The 27,738-nt window shown below is 56.3% G+C and overlaps 1 protein-coding gene across 1 annotated transcript; it reads right to left on the bottom strand.

Moving 5' to 3' along the window:
* Positions 1–1,876: 1,876 nt before the first annotated feature.
* TBX1 (T-box transcription factor 1) lies at positions 1,877–24,742 on the bottom strand. The gene is given in 9 exon segments (XM_038763677.1): positions 1,877–2,144; positions 2,146–2,338; positions 7,319–7,419; positions 7,517–7,584; positions 10,603–10,758; positions 16,072–16,243; positions 18,032–18,133; positions 22,382–22,775; positions 24,709–24,742. Coding segments are annotated over 9 exon segments (1,488 nt in total).
* Positions 24,743–27,738: the final 2,996 nt, after the last annotated feature.

Genomic DNA, 27,738 nt, shown 5'->3' with positions numbered 1-27,738 from the left:
TGTGGGAGCCTGTGGCTAACTCTCCCCCGGGTCGTGGGGGGCTGAACTAGCCTGGGACCTGGGGAAGAAGAGAGGGTGTGGGCCAAACGAGTGACATTTGGGGTGTAGGCGGAGAGGGCGTTCAGCAGGATGCTTGACCTCGGATCCGGCCTTCCATCCTGCCTCCCGCTCGCTCAGTGCGAAGCGAGCCGAATTCCCCGCTCTGATCGGGCCAAGGGGTGCCCCAAAGAGACGAGATCCCACCTCCATCCCGCACCCTCTGGCCTCGAGGGCCGCTTTTCAGTATCGGGATGGGATGTGGATGGGTGGGCTGCAGAATGGACCACTCTGGAAGGCCTCGGGTCTAATCCAAGCCCCCGGGAGCGAGGCTGGAGTCCGGCCTAGCCAGCTGTGGCTTCACCCCCACAGCCGGGATCCGGGGGCACCATCCCCATCACCCCCACAGCCGATTCCAGGGGGTCCCAGCCGCATCGCCCCCACAGCCGGAACCCGAGCTCGTGGTGGTCAGGGAACGTGCTTAACTCCCAAACGCTTAGTACAGTGCTCTGCATAGAGTAAGCGCTTAGTAAATACTTTTAATTGATGGACTGACACCCTCCCCATTGCCTCACAGCAGGGATGAGGGGGACAGCTGGTTTGAGTCCCCCTATCCCCCACATAGGGCTGGAGGGGTAATTATAATTATTATGGTATTTGTTAAGCGTTTACTATGTACTAAGCTTTGGGATGTGAAGGGACGCCCAGGGGCAGGAGGGGCGGGGACCAGGTTGGGGGACAGGGGATCTGGGTCACAGCGCGGGTGTCGGGGAGGGGGTCCCATCCTCGCCTTTTGGCGGGTCAGGCTAGGCTGAGAGTCTTCCCGGGGAATCCCGGGACAGGAGGCTGCTGGAGAAAGAGCAGGAAAAAAAAAAATCACCCAGGAAACGGTTTGTAAACGTCCATGGCCTAAGTTTTCTCGATTGAACAGCAACGAGGTTATCTACACGTTTATCTACAAATATCTACAAATATCTACAACATCTGCAGACAGGACTCTTCGAGGTCTTCCCTTCTTCCCTACACAGAAACTACCAGGGGGGCGGGCCGGGCGACGGGGGGGGGGGGGAGACGGGAGAGGGGAGGCTTTTGCATAATCTCTGGCAGAAAAAAAAAATAAATATAACTTCATTAAACATTTGACCGAAGGGTTTGGCACTAATGGGCGAGGAGGGACGCGGCCGGCCCGGGTCAGGGGGCGGAGGGGAGGGGTCAGGAGCAGTCCAATCCACAATCCACTGCAAACGTCCAAACAAACCAACGCGAAGAAAAGCTGGAGGGGGCGGTCCGGGATGGGACTGGGCCTAAAGCCGTCGTAGTGGCTGGCTGGCGTCCAAAGAGGAGGCCGAGGTGAGGTCGGAGGCCCGGTGGGGAGGGTCTAGGCCCCCTCCACCGCCCCCCGAGGGGCCCTTGGTGGGTGGGTGGGAGGCCCGGCCTGGAGAGTGAGCCACAGGTGAGAGGGGGGTGATGGTTTGGGGGCGAGCTGGAGGTTCAGGGGGGCTGGGGGAGGAGAAGGAAGGAGGGTCAGACTGTCTATATGTTGCCAAATTGTACTTCCCAAGCGCTTAGTCCAGTGCTCTGCACACAGCAAGCGCTCAATAAATACGATTGATGATGAGGGTCAGCCGGGGGATGGAGCCGGGAAGTGTAAAGAGTTGGGGGGGCCTCGTTCGGGGTGGGAGAGGGGAGTTGAGAGGGAGGGTCTGCCGTCGGGGCGGCGGGTCATCTGAGGGGGATTCGGGGGCCGTTGGGCCTGTCGGTAGGCCGCGGTGGCTCCCTCGAAGGCCGGTCCCGGAGGGGTGAGGGGTGGGCGGGCCGCCCCGACGGGGGTCCCGGCCCGCTATCGAGGCCCGTAGTCGTAGCCGGGCGGGCCCCCCGCGGGCGAGTACATGTTGGCGGCGGGGCTGGGGTGCGGGTACCCGTGCCCCCGCAGGCCCGGCAGCGGGTAAGGCGTCGGCCGGCTCTTCACCCCGAGGTAGTGGTCGTAGGCGGCGGCGGCGGCGGCGGCGGCCGCGACGGCGACCCCCGGGTATTTGTAGGGGTGATGCAGGGGCTCCGGGCCCGCGGGGGGCTCCAGCCGCAAGTCGGGGTGCGGGGGGGCTGGGCCGCCCGGCCAGGGGGCCCAGCCCGCCCGGGACCGGCAGGGCCCCCGGGCTCAGCCCCCGGGCCAGGAGCTGCTGCGGCCCGGGGGGCGGCGGCGGGGGCGGGGGGACGGGGGCCGGTGGGTGGGCGGGGGGCGGCGGCGGGTGGGCGTCTCCGTGCAGGGGGGGCCCTTCAAACTCGCGCCGGCCGTCGGTCGCCTCTGCGGGGGACGGGGAGGGACAGGCTCAGGACTCTCCTCTCCCCCCGGACATCCGTGTGAGCCCACTGTTGGGTAGGGACTGGCTCTATATGTTGCCAACTTGGACTTCCCAAGCGCTTAGTACAGTGCTCTGCACACAGTAAGCGCTCAGTAAATACGATTGATTGAGTCATCCACTCAGTCGTGTTTGGTCATTAATGAGGACATTTGTTAAGCGCTCACTATGTGCGGAGCACTCTTCTAAGCGCCGTGGGGCGGGGGGGGGTACGAACCTGCAAAGCCCTACTAGTACTTCCCAAGCGCTTAATACAGTGCTCTTCCCACAGTAAGCGCTCAATAAATACGATTGATTGATTGACTGAGTCATCCACTCAGTCGTGTTCCGTGGTCATGAATGAGGACGTTTGTTAAGCGCTCACTATGTGCGGAGCACTCTTCTAAGTACCGGGCGGGAGGATACGGGCCTGTAAAGCCCTACTAGTACTTCCCAAGCGCATAGTACAGTGCTCTGCACGCAGTAAGCGCTCAATAGATACGATTGATTGACTGAGTCATCCACTCAGTCGTGTTCCGTGGTCATTAATGAGGACATTTGTTAAACGCTCACTATATGCGAAGCACTCTTCTAAGCACGGGGTGGGGGGGGGGGATACGAGCCTGCAAAGCCCTACTAGTACTTCCCAAGCGCTTAGTACAGTGCTCTGCACACAGTAAGCGCTCAATAAATACGATTGATTGAGTCATCCACTCAGTCGTGTTTGGTGGTCATTAATGAGGACATTTGTTAAGCGCTCACTATGTGCGAAGCACTCTTCTAAGCGCCGGGGGGCGGTGGGGGGGGATACGAGCCTGCAAAGCCCTGCTAGTACTTCCCAAGCGCTTAGTACAGTGCTCTGCACACAGTAAGCACTCAGTAAATACGATTGATTGATTGACAGTCATCCACTCAGTCGTGTTTCGTGGACATTAATGAGGACATTTGTTAAACGCTCACTATGTGCGAAGCACAATTCTAAGCGCCGTAGGGGGGGGTACGAGCCTGCAAAGCCCTACTAGTACCTCCCAAGCGCTTAGTACAGTGCTCTGCACGCAGTAAGCGCTCAATAAATACGATTGATTGATTACTAAGAGCTCACCTCCTCCAGGAGGCCTTCCCAGACTGAGCCCCCTCCTTCCTCCCGGCTCCACCAATTGTCAGCTGGGTGACTTTGGCCAAGTCATTTCACTTCTGTAGGCCTCAGTTCCCTCATCTGGAAAATGAGGATTGACTGTGAGCCCCCGCTGGGACAACCTGATCACCTTGTATCCTCCCCAGCGCTTAGAACAGTGCTTCTAGACTGTGAGCCCACTGTTGGGTAGGGACCGTCTCTATATGTAGCCAACTTGTACTTCCCAAGCGCTTAGTACAGTGCTCTGCACACAGTAAGTGCTCAATAAATACGATTGATTGATTGATTTGCACAGAGTAAGTGCTTAGTAAATGCCATTATTTTTATTATTCCTCTCCCCCTCCTCCCCTTCCCCATCCCCCCCGCCTTACCTCCTTCCCCTCCCCGCAGCACCTGTATATGTTTGTACATATTTATTATTCTATTTATTTTACTTGTACATATGTATTCTATTTATTTTATTTTGTTAATATGTTTTGTTTTGTTGTCTGTCTCCCCCTTCTAGACTGTGATCCCACTGTTGGGTAGGGACCGTCTCTATATGTTGCCAACCTGTACTTCCCAAGCGCTTAGTACAGTGCTCTGCACACAATAAGCGCTCAATAAATACGATTGAATGAATGAATACGAGGTGATCAGGTTGTCCCACGCGGGGCTCACAGTTTTAATCCCCATTTTACAGATGAGGTCACTGAGGCCCAGAGAAGTTAAGTGACTTGCCCCAAGTCACCCAGCTGACAAGTGGCAGAACTAGAACTCATGACCTCTGGCTCCTAAGCCCGTGCTCTTTCCACTGAGCCACGCTGCTCATGATCATCAATTAATTAATGATGGCATTTGTTAAGCGCTCACTATGCACCAAGCACTGTTCTAAGCGCTGGATACAGAGAAGCAGTGTGGCACACAGAAAAAGCTTAACAAATCACTTTTAAAAAAATCATCACTTATTGAAGGTCTGTTGTGTACAGAGCACCATACTGGGAGAAGCATCGTGGCTCAGTGGAAAGAGCCCGGGCTTGGGAGTCAGAGGTCATGGGTTCTAATCCCGGCTCTGCCATTGTCAGCTGTGTGACTCTGAGCAAGTCACTTCACTTCTCTGGACCTCAGTTCCCTCATCTGTAAAATGGGGATTAAGACTGTGAGCCCCCCGTGGGACAACCTGATCACCTTGTAACCTCCCCAGCGCTTAGAACAGTGCTTTGCACCTAGTAAGCGCTCACATAAATACCATTAAAATTATTATTATTCATTCAATCGTATTTATTGAGCGCTTACTGTGTGCAGAGCACTGTACTGAGCGCTTGGGAGGTACAAATTGGCAAAATATAAAGACAGCCCCTACCCAACAACGAGCTCACAGTATGTGTCAAGCACTGTTCTAAGCGCTGGGGGGGGTGGATACGGGGTAATCAGGTTGTCGCACGTGGGGCTCATAGTCTTAATCCCCATTTTACAGATGAGGCACAGAGAAGTTAAGTGATTTGCCCAAAATCACACAGCTGACAATTGGCGGAGCAGGGATTAGAACCCATGACCTCCGACTCCCAAGCCCTGTGCTCTTTCCACTGAGCCACGCTGCTTCTATGAGCAGCCCATTGTTGGGTAGGGACCGTCTCTATACGTTGCCAACTTGTACTTCCCAAGCGCTTAGTACAGTGCTCTGCACACAGTAAGCCCTCAATAAATACGATTGAATGAATGAATGAATGTTACCGATTTGTACTTCCCAAGCGCTTAGTCCAGTGCTCTGCACACAGTAAGCGCTCAATAAGTACGATTTGAATGAATGGAGTGAATGAATGAATGAAAGAGGGTTTACTGTGTGCAGAGCACTGTACTAAGCGCTTGGGAAGTACAAACGGGCAACATGTAGAGACGGTCCCTACCCCACAACGGGCTCACAATCCTCCTGCAGACCCTCCAGATCTTCACAAACACGCAAACGCACGAGTCCGCCGATTTCCACCAATCGTGCACACCCACAACTACAGACACACGCACACGCACAAGTCCACCGATTTTCACCAATCGTGCACACCCACAACTACAAACACACGCCCGAGCCCACCGATTTCTTTCAACCGTGCACACCCACAACTACAAACACACGCCCGAGCCCACCGATCTCCACCAGTCGTGCACACCCCCAACTACAAACACACGCACGCACACACGCGAGCTCACGGATTTCCAACAGTCGCGTGCACGCACACGGTCACAAACACACGCCTCCACGAACGCACCAGAAAGCGCGCAGGGATTTTTCACAACACGTGCATGCATGCAGGTGTCTAGAGCCAGCAACACCCACGCGTGGATTCCCAGCAGCGTACAAACGCAAACCCACACACGCACTCACACACAAACCCACACAAGCACTCACACACAAACCCCCACACGCACACACACAAACTCACACACGCACACACACACAGAAACCCACACCCCCAGAGGAGAGCACGGATTACCAACTACGGCCCTGCACACACATACACAAAACACACACATACACAAAACACACACATACACACACACACTCCCCCGACTTTCCCCGTCGTTCCGACCCACGCGCCCCGTTCCCCTCTCCCCAGCGACCCCGGCCCGAGGCCTCTTACAGGCCGGTCCTAATTCCCGACCTCCCAAGTAATCAGTCAATCACTAGTATTTATTGAGCGCTTACTGTGTGCACAGCACTGTCCTAAGCGCTTGGCTCCTCGGCCCCTGATCGTCCCAGAGACCCCACGAGGTATTTATTGAGCGCTTACTATGTGCACAGCACTGTCCTAAGCGCTTGGCTCCTCGGCCCCTGATCGTCCCAGAGACCCCACGGGGTATTTATTATTATTAATAATAATAATAATGATGGCATTTGTTAAGCGCTTACTAAGTGCAAAGCGCTGTTCTAAGCGCTGGGGGGATACAGTGTGATCAAGTTGTCCCACGTGGGGCTCACAGTCTTAATCCCCATTTTTACAGATGAGGTAACTGAGACTCAGAGAAGTGAAGTGACTTGCCCAAGGTCACACAGCAGACTTGTGGTGGATCTGTTGAGCACTTAATATGTGCACAGCACTGTCCTAAGCGCTTGGCTCCTCGGCCCCTGATCGTCCTAGAGACCCCACGAGGTATTTATTGAGCGCTTACTGTGTGCCCAGCGCTGTCCTAAGCGCTTGGCTCCTCGGCCCCTGATCGCCCCAGAGACCCCACGGGGTATTTATTGAGCGCTTACTGTGTGCCCAGCACTGTCCTAAGCGCTTGGCTCCTCGGCCCCTGATCGCCCCAGAGACACCATGGGGTATTTATTGAGCGCTTACTGTGTGCACAGCACTGTCCTAAGCGCTTGGCTCCTCGGCCCCTGATCGTCCCAGAGACCCCACGGGGTATTTATTGAGCGCTTACTGTGTGCACAGCACTGTCCTAAGCGCTTGGCTTCTCGTCCCCTGATCGCCCCAGAGACACCATGGGGTATTTATTGAGCGCTTACTGTGTGCACAACACTGTCCTAAGCGCTTGGCTCCTCGGCCCCTGATCGTCCCAGAGACCCCACGGGATATTTATTGAGCGCTTACTGTGTGCACAGCACTGTCCTAAGCGCTTGGCTCCTCGTCCCCTGATCGCCCCAGAGACCCCACGGGGTATTTATTGAGCGCTTACTATGTGCACAGCACTGTCCTAGATCGTCCCAGAGACCCCCACGGGGTTGGGGCGAATTCCGAGCGCCTGGGTCCCCCCTCCGCCCCCGGAATCCCGCCAAAGGGGGCTCGCCCCGAAACCCCCACCCCAAAACGCGTCGACCCCGCTCCCTACTCACCCTTGTCGGGGATGCTGTGCTGCATAGGAGACGCCCCCGGGGGCCGGGAGCGGGCAAAGGCGCTCATGAGGGGCAGGGCTCCGGGTCGATGGTTTCGGGGCCTGCAGCGAGGGAGGGGGGAGGGGGTGGGGGGCCAGTCCGGGGGAGCCCCCTTCTCCCCCCTCCCCCTCCCCCCTCCCGGGGACCCCCCCCCCTCACCAGTCCTCGGGGTCACAGTCCCGGAAACCTTTGGCGAACGGATTGCTGGCGATCTTGAGCTGAGTAATCTGGGGGTGGGGGGAAAAGGGGGGGGGGGGGGTCCTGAGTCATTCATTCATTCACTCATTCATTCATTCAATCGTATTTATTGAGCGCTTACTGTGTGCAGAGCACTGGACTAAGCGCTTGGGAAGTCCAAGTTGGCAACATAAGAGAGACGGTCCCTACCCAACAGCGGGCTCATAGTCTAGAAGATTATAATAATGGCATTTATTAATCAATCAATCAATCGTATTTATTGAGCGCTTACTGTGTGCAGGGCACTGTACTAAGCGCTTGGGAAGTACAAGTTGGCAACATATAGAGACAGTCCCTACCCAACAGTGGGCAAAGCACTGTTCCAGGGGGACCCCTCTCTACCCCCCCCCCCAACTCGGATCCCGCGGCTCCCCCGAGGTGGGGGGCGGGAGGAGGGTCCCCGGGAGGGGAAAGGCGCAGGAGCAGGGTGGGATCCAGGGAAGAGCCAGACTGGGAGAGGAAAACCTTCAAGGCCCTGCTGAGAGCTCACCTCCTCCAGGAGGCCTTCCCAGACTGAGCCCCTTCCCTCCTCTCCCCCTCGTCCCCCTCTCCATCCCCCCCATCTTACCTCCTTCCCTTCCCCACAGCACCTGTATATATGTATATATGGTTGTACATATTTATTACTCTATTTATTTTACTTGTACATATCTATCCTATTTATTTTATTTTGTTAGTATGTTTAGTTTTGTTCTCTGTCACCCCCTTTTAGACTGTGAGCCCACTGTTGGGTAGGGACTGTCTCTATATGTTGCCAATTTGTACTTCCCAAGCGCTTAGTACAGTGCTCTGCACATAGTAAGCGCTCAATAAATACGATTGAAGAAGAAGAAGAAGAAAACCGGGCCGGGGGCTGGAGGGGGGTGGGCGGGCAGGAGAAGCAAACTTTGAGGTCGCCCTGGCAGCCCCAAATTGGGGGCTGGGCTGGGATGGGGCCCAGTCTTGTCACTTTGGGCAAGTCACTTAACTTCTCTGGGCCTCAGTTCCCTCATCTGTAAAATGGGGATGAAGACTGTGAGCCCCACGTGGGACAACCCAGCGCTTAAAACAGTGCTTTGCACATAGTAAGCACTTAACAAATACCGACATTGTTATTATTCTAGACTGTGAGCCCACTGTTGGGTAGGGACCGTCTCTATATGTTGCCAACTTGGACTTCCCAAGCGCTTAGTACAGTGCTCTGCACACAGTAAGCGCTCAATAAATACGATTGAATGAATGGGGCTGCGGTCCGATGCGCTGAAAGGCCAGAGACCTTGGGCCGCAGATTGGGGTCCCTACGGGCCGAAAACGGGGGGCTGGGCGAGGTGGGGGCTTTGGGGGAGGGGAAAACCTCATCCCGAGGGAGAGGGCGGGGGTCCCAGCCTGGGATCAGGCTTGGCCAAACAGAAGAGAAGCGCTTAGAACAGTGCTTGGCACGTAGCAAGCGCTTAACAAATGCCATCATTATTATTAGTATATCATGTTTGTACATATTTATTATTCATTCATTCAATCGTATTTATTGAGCGCTTACTGTGTGCAGAGCACTGGACTAAGCGCTTGGGAAGTCCAAGTTGGCAACGTATAGAGACGGTCCCTACCCAACAGTGGGCTCACAGTCTAGAAGGGGGAGACAGACAACAAAACAAAACATATTAACAAAATAAAATAAGTAGAATAAATATGTGCAAGTAAAATAAATAGAGTAATAAATCCGTACAAACATATATACATATATACAGGTGTTGTGGGGAAGGGAAGGAGGTAAGGCGGGGGGGATGGAGAGGAGGAGGAGGGGGAGAGGAAGGAGGAAGGAATATTACTCTATTTTACTTGTACATATTTGTTCTATTTATTTTATTTTGTTAATATGTTTTGTTTTGTTGTCCGTCTCCCCCTTCTAGACTGTGAGCCCGTTGTTGGGTAGGGACCGTCTCTAGATGTTGCCAACTTGTACTTTCCAAGCGCTTAGTCCAGTGCTCTGCACACAGTAAGCGCTCAACAAATACGATCGAATGAATGAATGAATTAGTTGTCCAGTGCTCTGCACACAGTAAGCGCTCGATAAATACGATTGATCGTATTTATACGATACGAGAAACAGCGTGGCTCAGTGGAAAGAGCCATGGCTTTGGAGTCATAGGTCATGGGTTCAAATCCCGTCTCCACCAACTGTCAGCTGTGTGATTTTGGGCAAGTCACTTAACTTCTCTGTGCCTCAGTTACTGTATCTGTTTATATATACATATATGTTTGTACATATTTATTACTCTTTATTTTACTTGTACATATCTATTCTATTTATTTTATTTTGTTAGTATGTTTGATTTTGTTCTCTGTCTCCCCCTTTTAGACTGTGAGCCCACTGCTGGGTAGGGACTGTCTCTATATGTTGCCAACCTGTACTTCCCAAGCGCTTAGTCCAGTGCTCTGCACACAGTAAGCGCTCAATAAATACGACTGATGATGATGATGATGATGATGATGATGATGCATCTGTCAAATGGGGATTAAGACTGTGAGCCCCACGTGGGACAACCTGATCACCTTGTAAACTCCCCAGCGCTTAGAACAGTGTTTTGCACATAGTAAGCGCTTAATAAATGCCATCATTATTATTATTATGATTGAGTGAATGAGGCGGTGGGCGGGGAGGTCTCGACTTTGAGGGGAAAGCTTCGCCCGGGACTGAGCCGAGATTTTCTTTATGTCTTCCTTTCCGTGGGCGGGGAAGGGGGAGACCCACTCTTCTAGACTGTGAGCCCACTGTTGGGTAGGGACCGTCTCTGTATGTTGCCAGCTTGTACTTCCCAAGCGTTCAGTACAGTGCTCTGCACACAGTAAGCACTCAATAGATACGATTGGTTGATTGATTGACCGTTTGGGGGAAATTAAAGCCAAAAGGTTTCGGCTGGGGTTTTTGGCTTTTTCTCCAGGGCGGAGGGTCCCGGCCTTGGTTCCTCCCCCCCCCCCCCCCATCCCCAGCCGGGTCTCCTCCGTCCTGGGCCCGGTCCCCCGCCCCTCACCCGGTGGTTTTGGTAGGCCGTGACGGCGGTGAAGCGCGTCTCCTCGAAGACGAAGGTTTTGAAGTTTTCCTCCGCGTATTTCTCGCTGTCCTTGCGCGGGTCCACGTAGACCACGTGGAAGCGGGGTTGGTATCTGTGCATGGAGTTCAAAATGATCTGTGACAAAACGGGGGGGGGGCGGTCAGAACCGGGGGACACGGGCCGGGGGAAGGACAAAGCCAGGGGGCCCAGCGATGGGCGGGTGGAAGGATTGCTGCTTAGGCCCTGGGAATAATAATAATAATAATAATAATAATAGCATTTACTAAGCGCTTACTATATGCAAAGCACTGTTCTAAGAGCTGGGGAGGTTAACAAGGTGATCCTTCCTCCTTCCCTTCCCCACAGCACTTGTATATATGTATATATGTTTGTACATATTTATTACTCTATTTATTTATTTTACTTGTACATATCTATTCTATTTATTTTATTTTGTTAGTGTGTTTGGTTTTGTTCTCTGTCTCCCCCTTTTAGACTGTGAGCCCACTGTTGGGTAGGGACTGGCTCTATATGTTGCCAATTTGTACTTCCCAAGCGCTTGGTACAGTGCTCTGCACACAGTAAGCGCTCAATAAATATGATTGATTGATTGATTGATTCCCTTCTTACCTCCTTCCCTTCCCCACAGCACCTGTATATGTTTGTACATATTTATTACTCTATTTATTCATTTATTTATTTTACTTGTACCTATCTATTCTATTTGTTTTATTTTGTTAGTATGTTTGGTTTTGTTCTCTTGTCTCCCACTTCTAGACTGTGAGCCCACTGTTGGGTAGGGACTGTTTCTATATGTTGCCAGCTTGTACTTCCCAAGCGCTTAGTACAGTGCTCTGCACACAGTAAGTGCTCAATAAATACGATTGATTGATTGATCAGGTTGTCCCACGAGGGGGCCTCACAGTCTTCATCCCCATTTTCCAGTTGAGGTAACTGAGACCCAAAGAAGAGAAGTGACTTGCCCAAAGTCACACAGCTGAGAAGTGGGGGAGCCGGGATTTGAACCCATGACCTCTGACTCGTCCTCCCCTGTGCTTAGAGCAGTGCTTTGCACATAGTAAGCGCTTGATAAATGCTAGTATTATTATTATGTGTCAAGCACTGTTCTATGCATTGGGGTAGATACAAGATAATCGGGTTGGACACAGTCACAAAACATTTTAGGCAGATACACGCCCCCACATCACCTGTATATGTGTATATATGTTTGTACGTATTTATTACTCTATTGTATTTGTACATATTCTATTTATTTTATTTAGTTAATATGTTTTGTTTTGTTGTCTATCTCCTCCTTCTAGACTGTGAGCCCGCTGTTGGGTAGGGACCGTCTCTATATGTTGCCAACTTGGACTTCCCAAGCGCTTAGTACAGTGTTCTGCACACAGTAAGCGCTCAATAAATACGATTGAATGAATGAATGAATGAGTCCAAAGCCCGGGCTCTTTCTGCTGAGCCACGCTGCTTCTGCAGCGTGGAGAGGGAGGCACGATAGGGGTTATGGGGGAAAAGAACCGGAATTTTTTTTAATGGCATTTGATTAAGCGCTTACTATGTGCAAAGCACTGTTCTAAGCGCTGGGCATTTGGGAGCCTCATCTACGCTCCCAGCCCAATTAAAGTGAGTGCTTAACAAATACTATGGTGGTGATGAAGCCATGTGCGTGAATTTGCCTAATAATAATCACCACTACCATAGTATTTAAGCGCTCACTATGTGCCAGGCACTGTACTAAGTGCTGGGGTGGGCACAAGCAAATCGGGTTGGACACAGTCCCTGTCCCACATGAGACAGTCTTCTAGACTGTGAGCCCTTTGTTGGGTAGGGACCGTCTCTATATGTCACCAAGTTGTAATTCCCAAGCGCTTAGTGCAGTCCTCTGCGCACAGTAAGCGCTCAATAAATACGATTGAATGAATGAATGAAAGGATGAATGATTGGGGCTTACCGTCTCGATCCTCATTTTACAGATGAGGGAACTGAGGCCCAGAGAGGTGAAGTGACTTGTCCAAGGTCACACAGCAGGCACGTCGTGGAACTGGGATTAGAACCCAGGACCTTCTGGCTCCCAAGCCCGAGCTGTAGCCACTGCACCATGCTGCTTCTTTCCTTAGGTTCACATATAGAGAAGCAGCGTGGCTCAGTGGAAAGAGCCCGGGCTTTGGAGTCAGAGGTCATGGGTTCAAATTCCGACTCCACCACTTGTCAGCTGTGTGACTTTGGGCAAGTCACTTCACTTCTCTGGGCCTCAGTTACCTCATCTGGAAAATGGGGATGAAGACTTTGAGCCCCCCGTGGGACAACCTGATCACCTTGTAACCTCCCCAACGCTGAGAACAGTGCTTTGCACATAGTAAGCGCTTAATAAATGCTATTAAAAAAAAGCGCATGGGCTTTGGACTCAGAGGTCATGGGTTCATATCCCAGCTCTGCCAATTGTCAGCTGTGTGACTTTGGGCAAGTCACTTCACTTCTCTGGGCCTCAGTTACCTCATCTGGAATATGGGGATGAAGACTGTGAACCCCCCGATCATCCTGTAACCTCCCCAGTGCTTAAACAGTGCTTTGCACAGAGTAAGTGCTTAAGAAATGCCATTATTATTATTATTATTATATCCCACAGCCCCATCCCCTTAGGTCCTTGGAACCTCTGGGTTCAGAACTGGCCCGAGGACTTTCCACCCTAAAATGCGCGAGGGGCCTTTGGCCTTCTTAGGGTCAGCGGGAAGGCTCGGCCTTGGCCCACCATCCTGGTTGCCCACCCCCACTCCCTCTGAGACTCCCTGCTCTCTGTCCAGGCTTCTCCTATTCCTACACGCTGGGAGAAGCAGCGTGGTTCAGTGGAAAGAGCCTGGGCTTTGGAGCCAGAGGTCATGGGTTCAAATCCCGCCTCCTCCAACTGGCAGCTGTGTGACTTTGGGCAAGTCACTTAACTTCTCAGTGCTTCAGTTCCCTCATCTGTAAAATGGGGATTAAAACTGTGAGCCCCACGTGGGACAGCCTGATCACCTTGTAACCTCCCCAGTGCTTAGAACAGTGATTTGCACATAGTAAGTGCTTAACAAATACTATTATTATCATTATTACAGTTGGTCTGTTATATCCGTCCTTCCATCCGTCAGGCAGAGGGACAGATGTACCTCTAAGTTCCCCAGGGCTGGGACCTTGTCTCTAGTTTTATTGTATTTTCTCAAGTTCCCAGTACAGCGCTCTGCGCACAGCGGGCTCCCAATACAGAGCCACGCACACAGTAGGCTCCCATAGAGCACTCTGCACTCCCTCTTCTAGACTGTGAGCCCGTGGTTGGGTAGGGACCGTCTCTGTTGCCGATTTGTACTTCCCAAGCGCTTAGTACAGTGCTCTGCACACAGTAAGCGCTCAATAAACACGATTGAATAATAATAATAATGATGGCATTTATTAAACGCTTACTATGTGCAAAGCACTGTTCTAAGCGCTGGGGTAGATACAAGGTAATCAAGTTGTCCCACGTGGGGCTCGCAGACTTAATCCCCATTTTCCAGATGAGGAAACTGAGGCCCAGAGAAGTGAAGTGACTTGCCCAAAGTCACACAGCTGACAAGTGGCAGAGCCGGGATTTGAACCCATGACCTCTGACTCCAAAGCCCGGGCTCTTTCTACTGAGCCACGCTGCTTCTCTGAATGCACATTCAATTCAATGTGCATTGCATGAATGCACATGACAGAAAGCATGGGTTCTGATCCTGCCTCTGCCGCTTGTCTGCTATGGGCCTGGGAGTCAGAAAGAACTGGGTTCTAATCCTACTCTGACACCTGTCTGCTCAGTGCTAAGCGCTCAGTACAGTGCTTTGCACACAGTAAGTGCTCAATTGAGCGCTTACAAACTTGCAAATATGATGCCAACTTGTACTTCCCAAGCGCCTAGTACAGTGCTCTGCACACAGTAAGCGCTCAATAAATACGATTGAGTGAATGAATGATTGAATGAATGAATATGTGACCAGGGACAAGTTACTTAACTTCTCTGTGCCTCAGTTACCTCATCTGTAAAAAAAAAAAAAAATGGGGATTAAGACTGTGAGCCCCACGTGGGACAGGCACAGTGTCCAACTTGATTAACTTTTATCTATCCTAGTGCTTACCACATTGTCTGGCAGATAGAAAGCGTTTATCAAACACCATAAAGTGGGGGCCCATACTGTCTCCTGTGTGACCTTGGGCAAGTCACTTAAATTCTCTGTGCCTCAGTTTCCTCGTCTGTAAAAAAAATGGGGATTAAGACTGTGAGCCCCTTGTGGGACAACCTGATTACCTTGTATCTACCCCAGCACTTAGAACAGTGTTTGGCACATAGTAAGAGCTTAATAAATACCATTATTATTATTATTATTATTGACTAAAGTGATGATGATGATGGTGCCGACAAAGACACAGTTAAGGTCCCAAGGGCCCGTGTCACTCCAGGGCAGGATCTGTGCCCCACTGAGTCCATGACCCCGAGGATCTGTGCCCCTGAGGTCCATGACCCCGGGGGTCTGGGACCCCAAGAATCCGTGCCCCCGAACTCAGTGCCCTCGAGGTTGAGAGGGGGCAGGGAGGCGAGCACCCTTCTTTCCTTCTTACAGACGTCCCAGCCCCTCTTCACTCCACCATCCTGGACCACCCTTCCCGGATAATTACGCTAAAAACCCGCTTCGCCTGCACGGATTCTGGGCCGTATTTATTGAGCGCTTACTGTATGCAGAGCACTGTCCTAAGCGCTTGCTTAGTGAGAAGCAGCGTGGCTCAGTGGAAAGAGCACGGGCTTTGGAGTCAGAGGTCATGGGTTCAAATCCCGGCTCCGCCAAACTGTCAGCTGTGTGACTTTTAACTTCTCCGTGCCTCAGTTCCCTCATCTGTAAAATGGGGATGAAGACTGTGAGCCCCCCCTCCCCCACCCCGCCCCATGGGACAACCTGATCTAATCTGGGTTCTAATCCCGGCTCTGTCAACTGTGTGACTTTGGGCAAGTCACTTCACTTCTCTATTCCTCAGTTACCTCATCTGTAAAATGGGGATTAAGACTGCGAGCCCCCCGTGGGACAACCTGATCACTTTGTAACCTCCCCAGTGCTTAGAACAGTGCTTTGCACATAGTAAGCGCTTAAGAAAGCAATCAATCGTATTTATTGAGCGCTTACTGTGTGCAGAGCACTGTACTAAGCGCTTGGGAAGTACAAGTTGACGACATAATGCCAGAAATGCCATTATTATTATTATTTTTATTTCTAAGTACTGTACTAAGCGTCTTCTCTTGGCTCTCGTGCCCTTCCCCGCGTCCTCTGCTCTCCTGGTGGCTGCCACTCGTGGGGCTGCCAGTCTGTCCGTCTATCTCTCCGCCTGCCCTCCTGTCCGTCCGTCTGAGGCGGCGGGCCGGCCGAGGGGGAGGAGGAGGGGGTCACTCACGTGGCCGTTGTCGTCCAGCAAGTTGTTGGTCAGCTTGAGCTTGTCGAAGGACACGATCTGCTTCATCCACTGCGCGCCCTTGGCCGGCGAGTCCGGGTGGTAGTGGACGCGGCCGGGGGTGGCGGGGTCCGCCTTTCCCGCCACCAGCCACGAAGAGCTGTGGAAGGCGTATCTGGGGATGGGGAGAGGGGGGCAAAGTCAGGGCCCGGAGAGACCCCCTCCCCACGTCCCATCCGCTCTGGGGGCGCGGACACACACCCAGGCCCACGTACAGAATACACGCACGGGGACTCCTCTTAACTCACAAACACAGGCACAGAGTAAGTACACACATTCATTCATTCAATTGCATTTATTGAGCGCTTACTGTGTGCAGACCACTGTACTAAGCGCTTGGGAAGTACAAGTTGGCAACACAAAGAGACGGTCCCTACCCAACAGCGGGCTCACAGTCTAAATGAGGCCCTATGCTCAGCACTGAGATAAAAACAACAGATTGGATGCATACTTTATATTAATGGCTCCCTCCCCCTCTAGACTGTAAGCTCGTTCATTCGTTCATTCAATCGTTTTTATTGAGCGCTTACTGTGTGCAGAGCACCGTACTTAGCGCTTGGGAAGTACAAGTTGGCACACACACACACGCACACGCTCTCAAAGAACACAAAAAGGCACCCACAGAATACCAATTCCCACGCATAGAATATGCACCCAGGCCCACGTACAGAATACACGCACGGGGACTCCTCAGAACTCACAAACACAGTCACAGAATATGTACACACACGCACAGGCTCTCAGAGAACACAAAAAGGCACCCACAGAATACCAATTCCCACGCATAGAATACGCACCCTCGTTCGCACAGAATTCATTCAGCTCCCTCCCCGAAAAGTGACATACGCACAGAAATATGCACCCAGACACGCTCAGAAAACGAGCAGAATACGCTGGCACACAAAGAGTAATCAACGACACACACAGAATACACAGAGACAAATGGAAACACGACGAACACAGGCACATGTGCACACTGACACTATCATGAGAAAATAGGAGAACGAGGCCCGGGGAGGGGTAAAGAGTTGAAGGGGGACGGGGGACATTATGTTTGTACGTATTTATTGCTCTATTTATTTATTTATTTTACTTGTACATATCTATTCTACTTATTTTATTTTGTTAATATGTTTTGTTTTGTTCTCTGTCTCCCCCTTCTAGACTGTGAGCCCACTGTTGGGTAGGGACCGTCTCTATATGTTGCCAACTTGTACTTCCCAAGCGCTCAGTACAGTGCTCTGCACACAGTAAGCGCTCAATAAATACGATTGATTGATTGACATTCCCTGGTCTCCTCCCTCCGGAGTGCGTGATCGTGTGTGTACCCACATGGGTTGGAATGATTTTGGGGGTGAATGAGTGTGGGTAGATTGGTGTGAACAGGGATTGTGAGACCGTCGTGACAGAAACTGCGAGCAAATCGAGACGTGGGCTTTGTGTTTCAGGGCGTGTGTGTGTTGCGGAGACGGGAAGGAGAAATTGTGAGTAGTCGTGAATCCAGATTGGTCCAAACGGGTGCGAATTCGAGGGTTTAAAACGTGCGAGTCTGTGTTTATGTCCGATCTTATCTTTCAATGGTATTTATTGGGCGCTTACTGTGTGCTTGGGTCTGTTTCTGGGTGAGTCTGTGTGTCTCCGTGAGTGTTCCGCGTGTGTCTAACTCTGTGTCTGTTTATCCTTGCCTTGGTGCGTCCCCAGTCCACCCGGACGGGCCGGGAATATTTCCGGGTGCTCCCTCCACGGTTTTCCCAGTATTCCCTCCCTTCCTTTCGTCCCTCCCTCCGCTCCCTGTCCCATGCAGCCCGACTCTCGCGCCGTGCCCTCGCGTTCGGGGGGCACAACCGGGTAACCGGGCAGTTGAGGGGGCCCTGCTATCCACCCGTTCCCGCCCGGGACTCGCCGGTAGCGCTTGTCATCCACCGGCACGAAGTCCATGAGCAGCATGTAATCGGCCACGGGATCCATCCCGAACAGCTTCACCTGGAAAGTGGGGAACATCCGCCTGCGGGGAAGGGGGACGGTCAGCCGGGGGGAGGGGGTGGTCGGCTGCGGAGAAGGGGACGGTCAGTTGGGGGAGGGAATGGTCAGCTGGAGGAGGGAACGGTCAGCTGGGGAAGGGGATGGTCGGTTGGGGAGAGGGGGACGGTCAGCTGGGGGGAGGCAGCGGTCAGCCAGGGAGAAGGCGACGGTCAGCTGGGGAAGGGAAGTATATATGTTTGTACATATTTATTACTCTATTTATATTTTACTTGTACATATCTATTCTATATATTTTATTTTGTTAGTATGGTTTTGTTCTCTGTCTCCCCCTTTTAGACTGTGGGCCCACTGTTGGGTGATTGTCTCTAGATGTTGCCAACTTGTACTTCCCAAGCGCTTAGTACAGTGCTCTGCACACAGTAAGCGCTCAGTAAATACGATTGATTGATTGATTGAAGGGGGTGGTCAGCTGTGGAGGGGGGGACGGTCAGCTGAGGGGAGGTGGCGGCCGGCTAGGAGGAGGCGACGATCAGCTAGGGATGGTCAGTTAGGGAGAGGGGGACGGTCAGCTGGGGGAGGGACAGCTGGGGAGAGGAGGATGGTCAGCTGGGGGGGACGGTCAGCTGGGGGACGGGGTGGTCAGCTGGAGAGAGGGTGATGGTCAATCTATTCTATTAATTTTATTTAGTTAGTATGTTTGGTTTTGTTCTCTGTCTCCCCCTTCTAGACTGTGAGCCCACTGTTGGGTAGGGACTGTCTCTATATGTTGCCAGCTTGTACTTCCCAAGCGCTTAGTACAGTGCTCTGCACACAGTAAGCGCTCAATAAATACGATTGATTGACTGATTGATTGATCTGGTTGGAGGGGAGCGGTGAGCCGAGAGCTGGGGACGGGGGGGACGGGGCCTCGGGAAAGGGGTCGGAGGGACGGGGTTCGGACCCGGCCGAGGTCTTTGATAACGGCCAACTTGTTGCCAACACGTTTATGTTGCCAACTTGGACTTCCCAAGCGCTTAGTACAGTGCTCTGCACACAGTAAGCGCTCAATAAATACGGTTGAATGAATGAACGGCAAACAGTATTTCTCGAGGGTGGGGGTCCGGCGGGCCCGGGAGGGAGAGACGCTGGGGCCGGGGCTGGCTCGGCCGGGAAAGAGGGATCCACCGGGCGGGCAGGAGGAGGGTCGGAATGGACTGTGAGCCCGTTGTTGGGTAGGGACCGTCTCTATCTGTTGCCGAATTGTACTTTCCAAGCGTTTAGTATGGTGCTCTGCACACAGTAAGCGCTCAATAAATACGATAGAATGAATGCATGAATAAGGAGAGGGGCCCAGGCTGGACCCCCGGGAAAAAAGCCCAGCGCGGGGGTCGCCCCGGCTCTGACTGTGGCTCTCCGCGCTCGGTCTCTGTCTTTCCTCCGTTGGCCTCTCAGATTCTTTGTTTCTGTCTCTTCGCCCCTCGATCTCTGTCTTTCCTCCGTTGGCCTCTCGCATTCTGTCTCTGCCTCTGTCTCCCCGCCGCTCCGTCTCTGTCTTTTAGCAGCGTGGCTCAGTGGAAAGAGCCCGGGCTTTGGAGTCAGAGGTCATGGGTTTAAATCCCGGCTCCGCCAATTGTCAGCTGTGTGACTCTGGGCAAATCACTTAACTTCTCTGTGCCTCGGTTCCCTCATCTGGAAAATGGGGATTAAGATTGAGCCCCCCGTGGGACAATCTGATCACCTTGTATCTCCCCAGCTTTTACAACAGTGCTTTGCACGTAGTAGGCGCTTAATAAATAACATTATTATTATTTCTTCCGTGGGTCTCTCAGATTCTTTGTCTCTGTCTCTGTCCCTCAGTCTCTGTCTTTCCTCCGTGAGTCTCTCGGATTATTTATCTCTGTCTGTAGCTCCGTCTCTGTCTCTGGGGCGCTCAGCCTCTGCCTGTCCTCCGTTGGTCTCTCGGATTCTGTCTCCAGCTCTGTCTCTCCGCCTCTCCGTCCCTGTCTTTCCTCCGTGGGTCTTTCGGATTCCTTGTCTCCAGCTGTGTCTCCGTCTCCCCGCCTCTCCTCCGTGGGTCTCTCGGATTCCTGGTCCCCGTCTCTCGATCTCTCCGTCGCCGGTCTCCCCTGTCTCTTTGTGTCTCTGCTTCTGTTTCTCCTTCGCTCTGTCTCTCTCTCTTTCTCCCCACCGCCTCCAACTTCGCGCCCCTCATGGAGACCCCCCACCCTCCCAGGGGACGGATTGGAGGTCGGGGCTCCCCGGGCTCCACGGAGCCCGGGGGCGGCCCGGTGGAGGCGGCCCGCGGCTCTCGGCCGGCGGACCCGGGTTTCCGACCACGCGGAATTCCCGCGCCCACCGACCGGCCGCCCAACGGCGGCTTTCTGGAGGGCGGTTCGCACCCTGCTCGCCCCTCTGGGCCTACAGCTCCGCGGCTCGGTTCTCCCCGGGGAAACCGGGAGTAGGAGCGGAATAGATTTATAGGATATCCTGGGAAAAATCCGTCCAAACCGAAGCCCCGTCCGCCGAGGGGACTAGGCCGGAGCGCGCTTTCCTCCTCGTCCCCGCTTCGCCCTCCATTACCCGGTTTTAAAATATGGTCCATTTTTCCCGATCCTGAATCTTCCGGAAAATTGCCTCGATTTTCCACTCCGAGTGCCCTGTACAGTTCTCGGCGGCGTTTGAAAACGCGCGGAGGGTTGGTGGGGGGCGTACGGGAGGCCCAGCCCCCGGTCCCGAAGAGTCAGGGCTTCGCGGGACCCTCGGACTCGGGGTCCGTTTCGCCCAGATCATCATCATCATCATCAGTCGTATTTATTGAGCGCTTACTATGTGCAGAGCACTGTACGAAGCGCTTGGGAAGTACAAATTGGCAACATATAGAGACAGTCCCTACCCAACGGTGGGCTCACAGTCTAAAAGGGGGAGACAGAGAACAAAACCAAACATACTAACAAAATAAAATAAATAGAATAGCTATGTACAATGACACCCTGCTTCTCGGCCATCGCGGTTTGTTTTAGGCCTTGAATTTCTGCCCTGGGCTGCGCTTCGGCTGGGGAAGGCCCGGACACCCGAGCCGGGCCGCCCCAACCTCTGGCCCACCATCCCGGGAAAATAAAATCTTGCGGAAGAATTCGGTTTGTTTGTTTTCTGAAAGGCGGCGGGCAGGGTCAGTCCCGGGGCCTCAGGGACCGGCGGTGGACGGGAGAGAGTGTGTGTGTTTGTGTGTGTCTGTGTGTGTGTGCGGGCGCGCGCACCGTGTTTGTTTCTCCTGAACGGGTGTGTGAGCATGAATAGGTGTGTGAATTTATGGGAGCCCGCGTATGCACGAATGTGGGACCCTGGTGTTTGTTCGGCGGATTGTGAGTGTGTGAGAATGTGTTTACAGAAGGGTGTGTATGCATGCGAGTGTACGAGTGAGGGAGTCCTGTGTGTGTGAGTGTGTACCCTGTGCTCGCTTTTTCAATGGAAAACAAACCACCGTAACGCCTCGACCGCCCCTTCTCGCCCGGGCCGCGGCCCCCGACTTGAAAATCCGGGATTGGCGCAGTGGGAGGCGGATTCGCTCCTCTCGTCTCCGGGTCCCGACCCGTCCGGAGAGGGGTCGGTTTGGATGCGGACAGCGCGGCCGGACCAGGCCTGGCTCTCCGAGTTGTAGGGCGCCCAACCCGGAATCCTGCCCGCGCGTCTACTACACCCTAATCCGACCCCTCCGCCTTTGTCCCCCGATCGCGCGGCCACCCTCCGCGGACCCCCCTGTCTCTCCCGTCTCTGTCCGTCTGTCCGTCCCGTCCCCTCCGCCACCGTCCGTCTCTCCCGCCGCTTGGTTTCTGTTTGTCCGTCCCTGCCTCGGTTTCCCCCGTGCCTGTCCGCCGCTCCGGTCCGTCCGTCCGTCCGTCCTTGCAGCCGGGGGCCCTCGGGGCTTAGTACAGCGCTCTGCACACAGTAAGCGCTCAATAAATGCGATTTAATGGAGGGAAGGGCGCCGTTTCCCGGTCCCGGGCGCTCCTCCTCCGTCCCTCCGGCCCCGCTGGGGGATTTCGGGGCCGCAATTCCCGGTGGGAGCCCCGCCTTTCGCGCTAGGCCCGGCCCGCGGGGGAAAGCGAAACTTGGTCCCCGGAGTTGGGAGCGGGTCCCCGGGCCTCCTGACCCCCCCTGTCCGGAGGACAGGGACCGAGTGGGGGGCGCGGAAGGGATCCAGGGGTCCCCCCCGCCAGCCGAGCGCACGCGGGCTGGTTTCCGAGGGGAAGGGGCCGCGCTTGGAGAGGTGGGGCCGGGGGGAGCGCCTGACCTGCCGGCTTTGGTGACGATCATCTCGGTCCCCAGCTGGTTGAACTCGTCCCACAGCGAGCTCATCTCCAGCTGCACCGCCACGCCGCCCACCTTGGGGTTCTTCTTCACCGGCGCCTTGGGGGCGGCCGCCCCGGCGCAGCGGGGGCCCGGGGCTTCGCGCTCGGCCGCCCCGGGCTGCGCGGGGCCCGGGAAGGGGTATCCGTGCGGGGCCGGAGGAGGGGCGGCCGGAGGGGCGGGGGCGGCCGCCGCCTGGCCGGCGGGGCAGGGGTCGTACAGCGAAGGCGGCGGCGGCGGCGGCGGCGCTTCATGGTGGGCGTAGGGGTCCGCCGCCGGGGGGGAGAGGTGGTAGCCCCCCGCGCCGCTCAGGCTGCTCAGGCTGCTGGCCGTGAAAGCTGCAACGTCGCAGAAGCGGGACAGCTGCGTGAGCCACGGGCTGGAGATGGCCGAGATCATGCCCGGGCCGGGGGCCGGCCGCGCTCCCTTCCTTCCTCCCTTCCTTCCCTCCCTCCCTCCCTCCCTCCCTCGGTCCGTCAGCTCCCGCTCCTCCGCCCGCAGCGCTCCCTGCCTCCCGCCCAGACTCCTCTCGCCGCCCCCGCCCCCCGCGCCCCGCCTCCCGCCCCCTCCTCCCCCTCCGCCCTTTCTCCTCCCCCTCCCCGTCCCCTGCGCCCGGACCGGCTCCCCCGACCCCCGCACCGGGCCCGGCCCTCGCCGCCGCCGCCAGCCCGGACCCCCCGGGGGGGTGGGGGGTCGGTCCATTCAGTGGAGGGCAAGAGGAAGGAGCCCTGGTCTTCTAGACTGTGAGCCCACTGTTGGGTAGGGACCGTCTCTAGATGTTGCCAACTTGGACTTCCCCAGCGCTTAGTACAGTGCTCTGCACACAGTAAGCGCTCAGTAAATACGATTGAATTGAATTGAGCCCGGCCCGGTTTGCCCCGCCACCGGGGCCGCTCTGAGCTCTGCGCCTCGTTTGGTTTCCGCCTTGTTTCGTTTGTCTTCTCTTGCCCGCTTCCCCATCCGTCCCTTCTCTCCCTGGCTCTCTTTCTCTCCCATCTTCATTTGTTCTTCTCCCCGTTTCTTTCTCCCTTTCGTTTCTCTCCGTCTCCCTCACGACCCCTTCTTCTGTCGCTCCCGGTGGCCTATTCTTTCCCTCCATCACCCCCCCACCCCCAGGAAAAAAATCCCTCCACCCTAGTTCCTTGCCTCGATTTCACTTTTCCCTTTTTTTCCCTCTCCCACTCGTTTCTTTTTCCATTTCTCCGTCTCTCTCCGTCTTTTCCCTCTCCCGTCTCTCCTTTTCTTGTCCCCTTCCTTCCTCCTGTCTGTCCCTTTCGTTTCTGTTGTTTCCCCCCCCCTCTCCGGTTTGTTTTCCCTTCCTTTTTGTTTGCGTTTCCTACTTCTCTCTCCATCTCTCTGATTTCCCCGTCCCGTCTTCTGCCTTCCGACTCCCCTTCGGCCCTCTGCCTGTCTTCTCATTCATTCAGTCGTGTTTATCGAGCGCTCACTGTGTGCAGAGCACTGTACTAAGCGCTTGGGCAGTACAAGTCGGCAACGTATAGAGACGGTCCCTACCCAACAACGGGTTCACAGTCTAGGAGTCCGTCAGTTGACCGATCTATCGGCCCTTTCTCTCCGCAGCTCCCGTTCCCTGCGCTCATCCGCCCGGCCCAGAGACTTTCCCCTTCCCCTCCTCACGCCCCGGCCACGGGTCGCAGCCAATTCGGGTGTCCGCAGGCCGGAGGGAAGCGGTCAGGCGGCTGGGCCCGGTGGGTTTCGAGGGAAACCAGGGGCGCTTCCCCAAATAGGGACCGCTTGCGGCCTGCTCGGCTCTCCTCGTCGCTCGACCCCGGCTCCCGGGCCTGGGCGGGACGTTCAGAGGAGATCCGACCGGAGCTGGACCCCTGGGGCAGCGCTTAGAACAGTGTTTTGTACCTAGTAAGCGCTTAACAAATGCCATTATTATTATTAAGGCCCACTCGGGGAGGGAGCCGAACGGGCTCGGGGTTGGCGAGAGTTCTCTTCGTCCCTGAGGCCGCGTCTATACGGCCCCGCCGCAAGTTGGGCCTGGACCGTGATCTGGATATTTCCAGCCCCAACCCGCTCCGCTTTTCTGCCCCCTCCCCCCGTCCTTTTTCCCCCCACTCCCGCCCCACCCAGAAGCCGCAGAAAAAGTCACTTTTTGCGCCTTTCTGCCCTTCGCCGGCCCCCGCCCCCGACTCTGTGCCCCCTCTGATCCGCCCTCTGGCCCTCGCCCGCGTCTCCTGGGCCCCTGTGGGCTGCTGGCCGCACCTGCGTGGGGTCCCCCGCACCGCCCCCGGCCCGCCGTACCTTCCATGTCCCTGGTAACGGCGCTGAAATGCATCCTCGGGAGGCCGCTGCCCAGCGCGCAGGGCTTGGCCAGGCCGCCGGCCGCCGGCCCCTCGGCGAGCGCTCCCCGGCCGGCGCGCTGGGCGGCCGCTGCGATCAGAGAGGCGATGCTGAACGCGTTGGCCTTGGGCGACAGCGGGCTGGGCTCGTCCATAGGGGCCGAGCCCCCGCCGCGGCCGCCCGACTGCGCCCCGCACCGCGCCGCGGCCGGAGGGGCGGGGGGCAGGCAGCTCGGGGAGGGCCGGGGGAGGGGACCCGGGGGAGAGGGGAGGGGGGGCGAGGGGGCGAGGGGACGGGACGGGCCGGGAGGAGGGGGCCGGACGGAAGTGCCGCTCAAACCCAGGGGAGTCGCACGCAGGCCGGGGGGCGGGGGGTCCACGGATCGATGGATTGATTGATTGGCTTGTTTGTTTTCCTGGCGTAAGTGTCTCCGTTCAAAGCGCCTCCTCCCCTTCCGCCCCCCGCTCCCCCCTTTCCCCCCGTCCCCCTCCTCCTCGGAGTCCGCGGCTGCTGCCGGGACGCCGGGCCCTGACCCGCCGTGGCCTCACACGCGCTCACACTCATCCTCACGCCTCGGCCTTCCCACGCGCAAACCCACCAGCAGACCCGCCCCCGCAGTCCGCCCTCCCACCCCCCGGGGCCCACGCACTGACCCGCTAACCCGGACCCCCCGCGAGCCCCGCAGCCTCCCACCCGAGGGTCCCCCCCTGGCTCCCGTCGGGCCGGAGGGCCGCCCTCCGTCCTCGGGCTACCTCAGGGCCTCAATCAATCAATCGTATTTATTGAGCGCTTACTGTGTGCAGAGCACTGGACTAAGCGCTTGGGAAGTCCAAGTTGGCAACATAGAGAGACAGTCCCTACCCAACAGTGGGCTCACAGTCTAAAAGACGGCTCCGGGCCCGACCACCCCCGGGTAACCCCAGCCCCCCGGCCGCAGCAGGGCTGGGGAAGCCACCCGGGCCGCGGCCGTCGGGGCGGACAGAGGCCCGGTCCAGCCGGGGAGACCCCCATCGTCGCCCCCTTCTCTCCTGGGGACGGGGAGGACACGCGGGAAAACCAGACCGGCGGAGCCCTGACCGGTTCGGCCCGGAGACCCTTCCCTGCGGCGGGAGGGCGGCCCCGGGGGGAGGGAAGGGGCGCCTGGGTCCTCATGCTTGTGTCCGACCGAGTCCGTGAGTCCGGGCGTCCGTGTGGACGAGGTGGGTTTGTCCGTCGGGGTTGTGGCCGGACTGGCCGGCATCTCCGACCAGACGCGGGGACGTGGGAAATGGGCTGGGCCTGCGGCCTGGTTATATGTGTGTGATATCCGTGGGCCGCCCGTGGGACTGTCCGTGGACCGCGTGTGCGAGTCTGTGTCTGCGTGCCACGTGTGTCTCTGTGTGCCCTGTGCCTGTGGGAGTGGGTGCCCGTCTGCGAGCCATGTGTGTGTCTGGTGGCCATTCCGAGTGTGTCTGGCCGGGCCTCGCGTGTGCGTATGTGTGTCCAAGTGCGCTGTGTGAGCTTTTCGTGTGCGTCCTTGTGGCTTAGCGTGTGCATCTCCGTGTGCCAGGGTGAGTGTCCGTGGGGTGTGTGAGTGTATGTGTACATGTGTGTGTTGGTGTGCGCGCGCGCGCGCACTCACTGTGACCCCTCTTTAAGCTCCATCGGCGCTGGGAGTTGGGAAAAGCCGAACCTAACCGGGGTGGCGAGATGCTGAGGTGCCGGGGGGCGGGCGGGTGGATTTGGGGGGCCGAGGGGAGGGGGCTGGGTGGGGTGGGGAGGGGGCGGGGCCTCTGGAGCGAAGCACCGCTTCTCTTCCTTCGCCCACGGGCCTGGAGCCGCTGGGCCCGGCCGGAGCCGAGCTCCAGGGGACCAGGCCCGCCCCTCCCCATCACTCCTCGGGAGAATAGATGCTCCCGGGCTCCCAGTGCTCAGCGTGGAGCAAAGCGGGACGGGGAGGGGATTCGCTTCTCGTCGGTTTTCCCGGACAGGCCGCTAGATCCCTTCCCTCTCCCCTTCCTCTTTCTTTTCCGCTCGCCCCAGTCCGCGGCCCGTCTCCGTCCCGTCGTGGCCCCTCAGCCCCGGCTCCAGCCCCCTCGGGGCCGCCCCCTCCGCCCCCACACCGCACGGATCCGACCCCGAGAGCTTTCCCCGTCCCGCGGTGGCGCGGACACTCACAGCTCCGGCCGCGGAACATCCGCGGGGCCGTCCGTCGGGCCGTCCGTCCGTCCGTCCGGGGCGCGCTCCGGGAGGAGCCGGCTAGAGGCCGCCCCGGGCTCCCGGCCCGGGCCCCATGGGCTCCCGCGCCCGCCGCCGGAGGTCGGGGGAGGGCACCGGCGGCTCCGAGCGGAACCGAACCGGCAGCCGGACCCGCAGTGCGGAGTCCCGGCCCGGAGCTGCCTCTCCCGCCCCCCCCCCCACCCCGCACCTCCCGCCTCGCCCGGCCCCGCCTCCCCCCTCCCGTGGGCCGGGGCGGACCCCTCCTCCTCCTCCTCCCGCTCCTCCGCAGCCCGGGCACTTCCTGCTCCCGCCCCGCCCCGCTCACCGGCCTCTCCGGGGCCTTGTACCCCCAAACCCGCGTCCCCCATCCGTGCCCCTCCACGGACACTCACGCCAACACACACACACACAACACACTCACAGATGAGGAGAGAGAAAGGTTGTGTGTGCGCGCCTGGGTGACGCATTTGCCTTTTCAGCCACCTAGGGCCCACGGGTGAATTTCTCATCAGCGGAATTTCCGAGTACGAAGGACGGTAACGTGTGTGGCTTTAGAGATACACACCAACACTCCCCACTCAGATTTACGAATTTACAACCACGCAAAAGGCAGCGCGGGAATTCATAGGCCTGCCCTTTTAGACTGTGAGCCCACTGTTGGGTAGGGACTGTCTCTATATGTTGCCAATTTGTACTTCCCAAGCGCCTAGTACAGTGCTCTGCACATAGTAAGCGCTCAATAAATACGATTGATGATGATGATGATGCCCCGACTGACCCCCGTTCCCAGGC

Source organism: Tachyglossus aculeatus, chromosome 21 (assembly GCF_015852505.1).
Source record: "Tachyglossus aculeatus isolate mTacAcu1 chromosome 21, mTacAcu1.pri, whole genome shotgun sequence".
In the NCBI taxonomy this organism is placed as follows: domain Eukaryota; kingdom Metazoa; phylum Chordata; class Mammalia; order Monotremata; family Tachyglossidae; genus Tachyglossus; species Tachyglossus aculeatus.
This window is presented reverse-complemented; position numbering and strand designations above follow the sequence as displayed.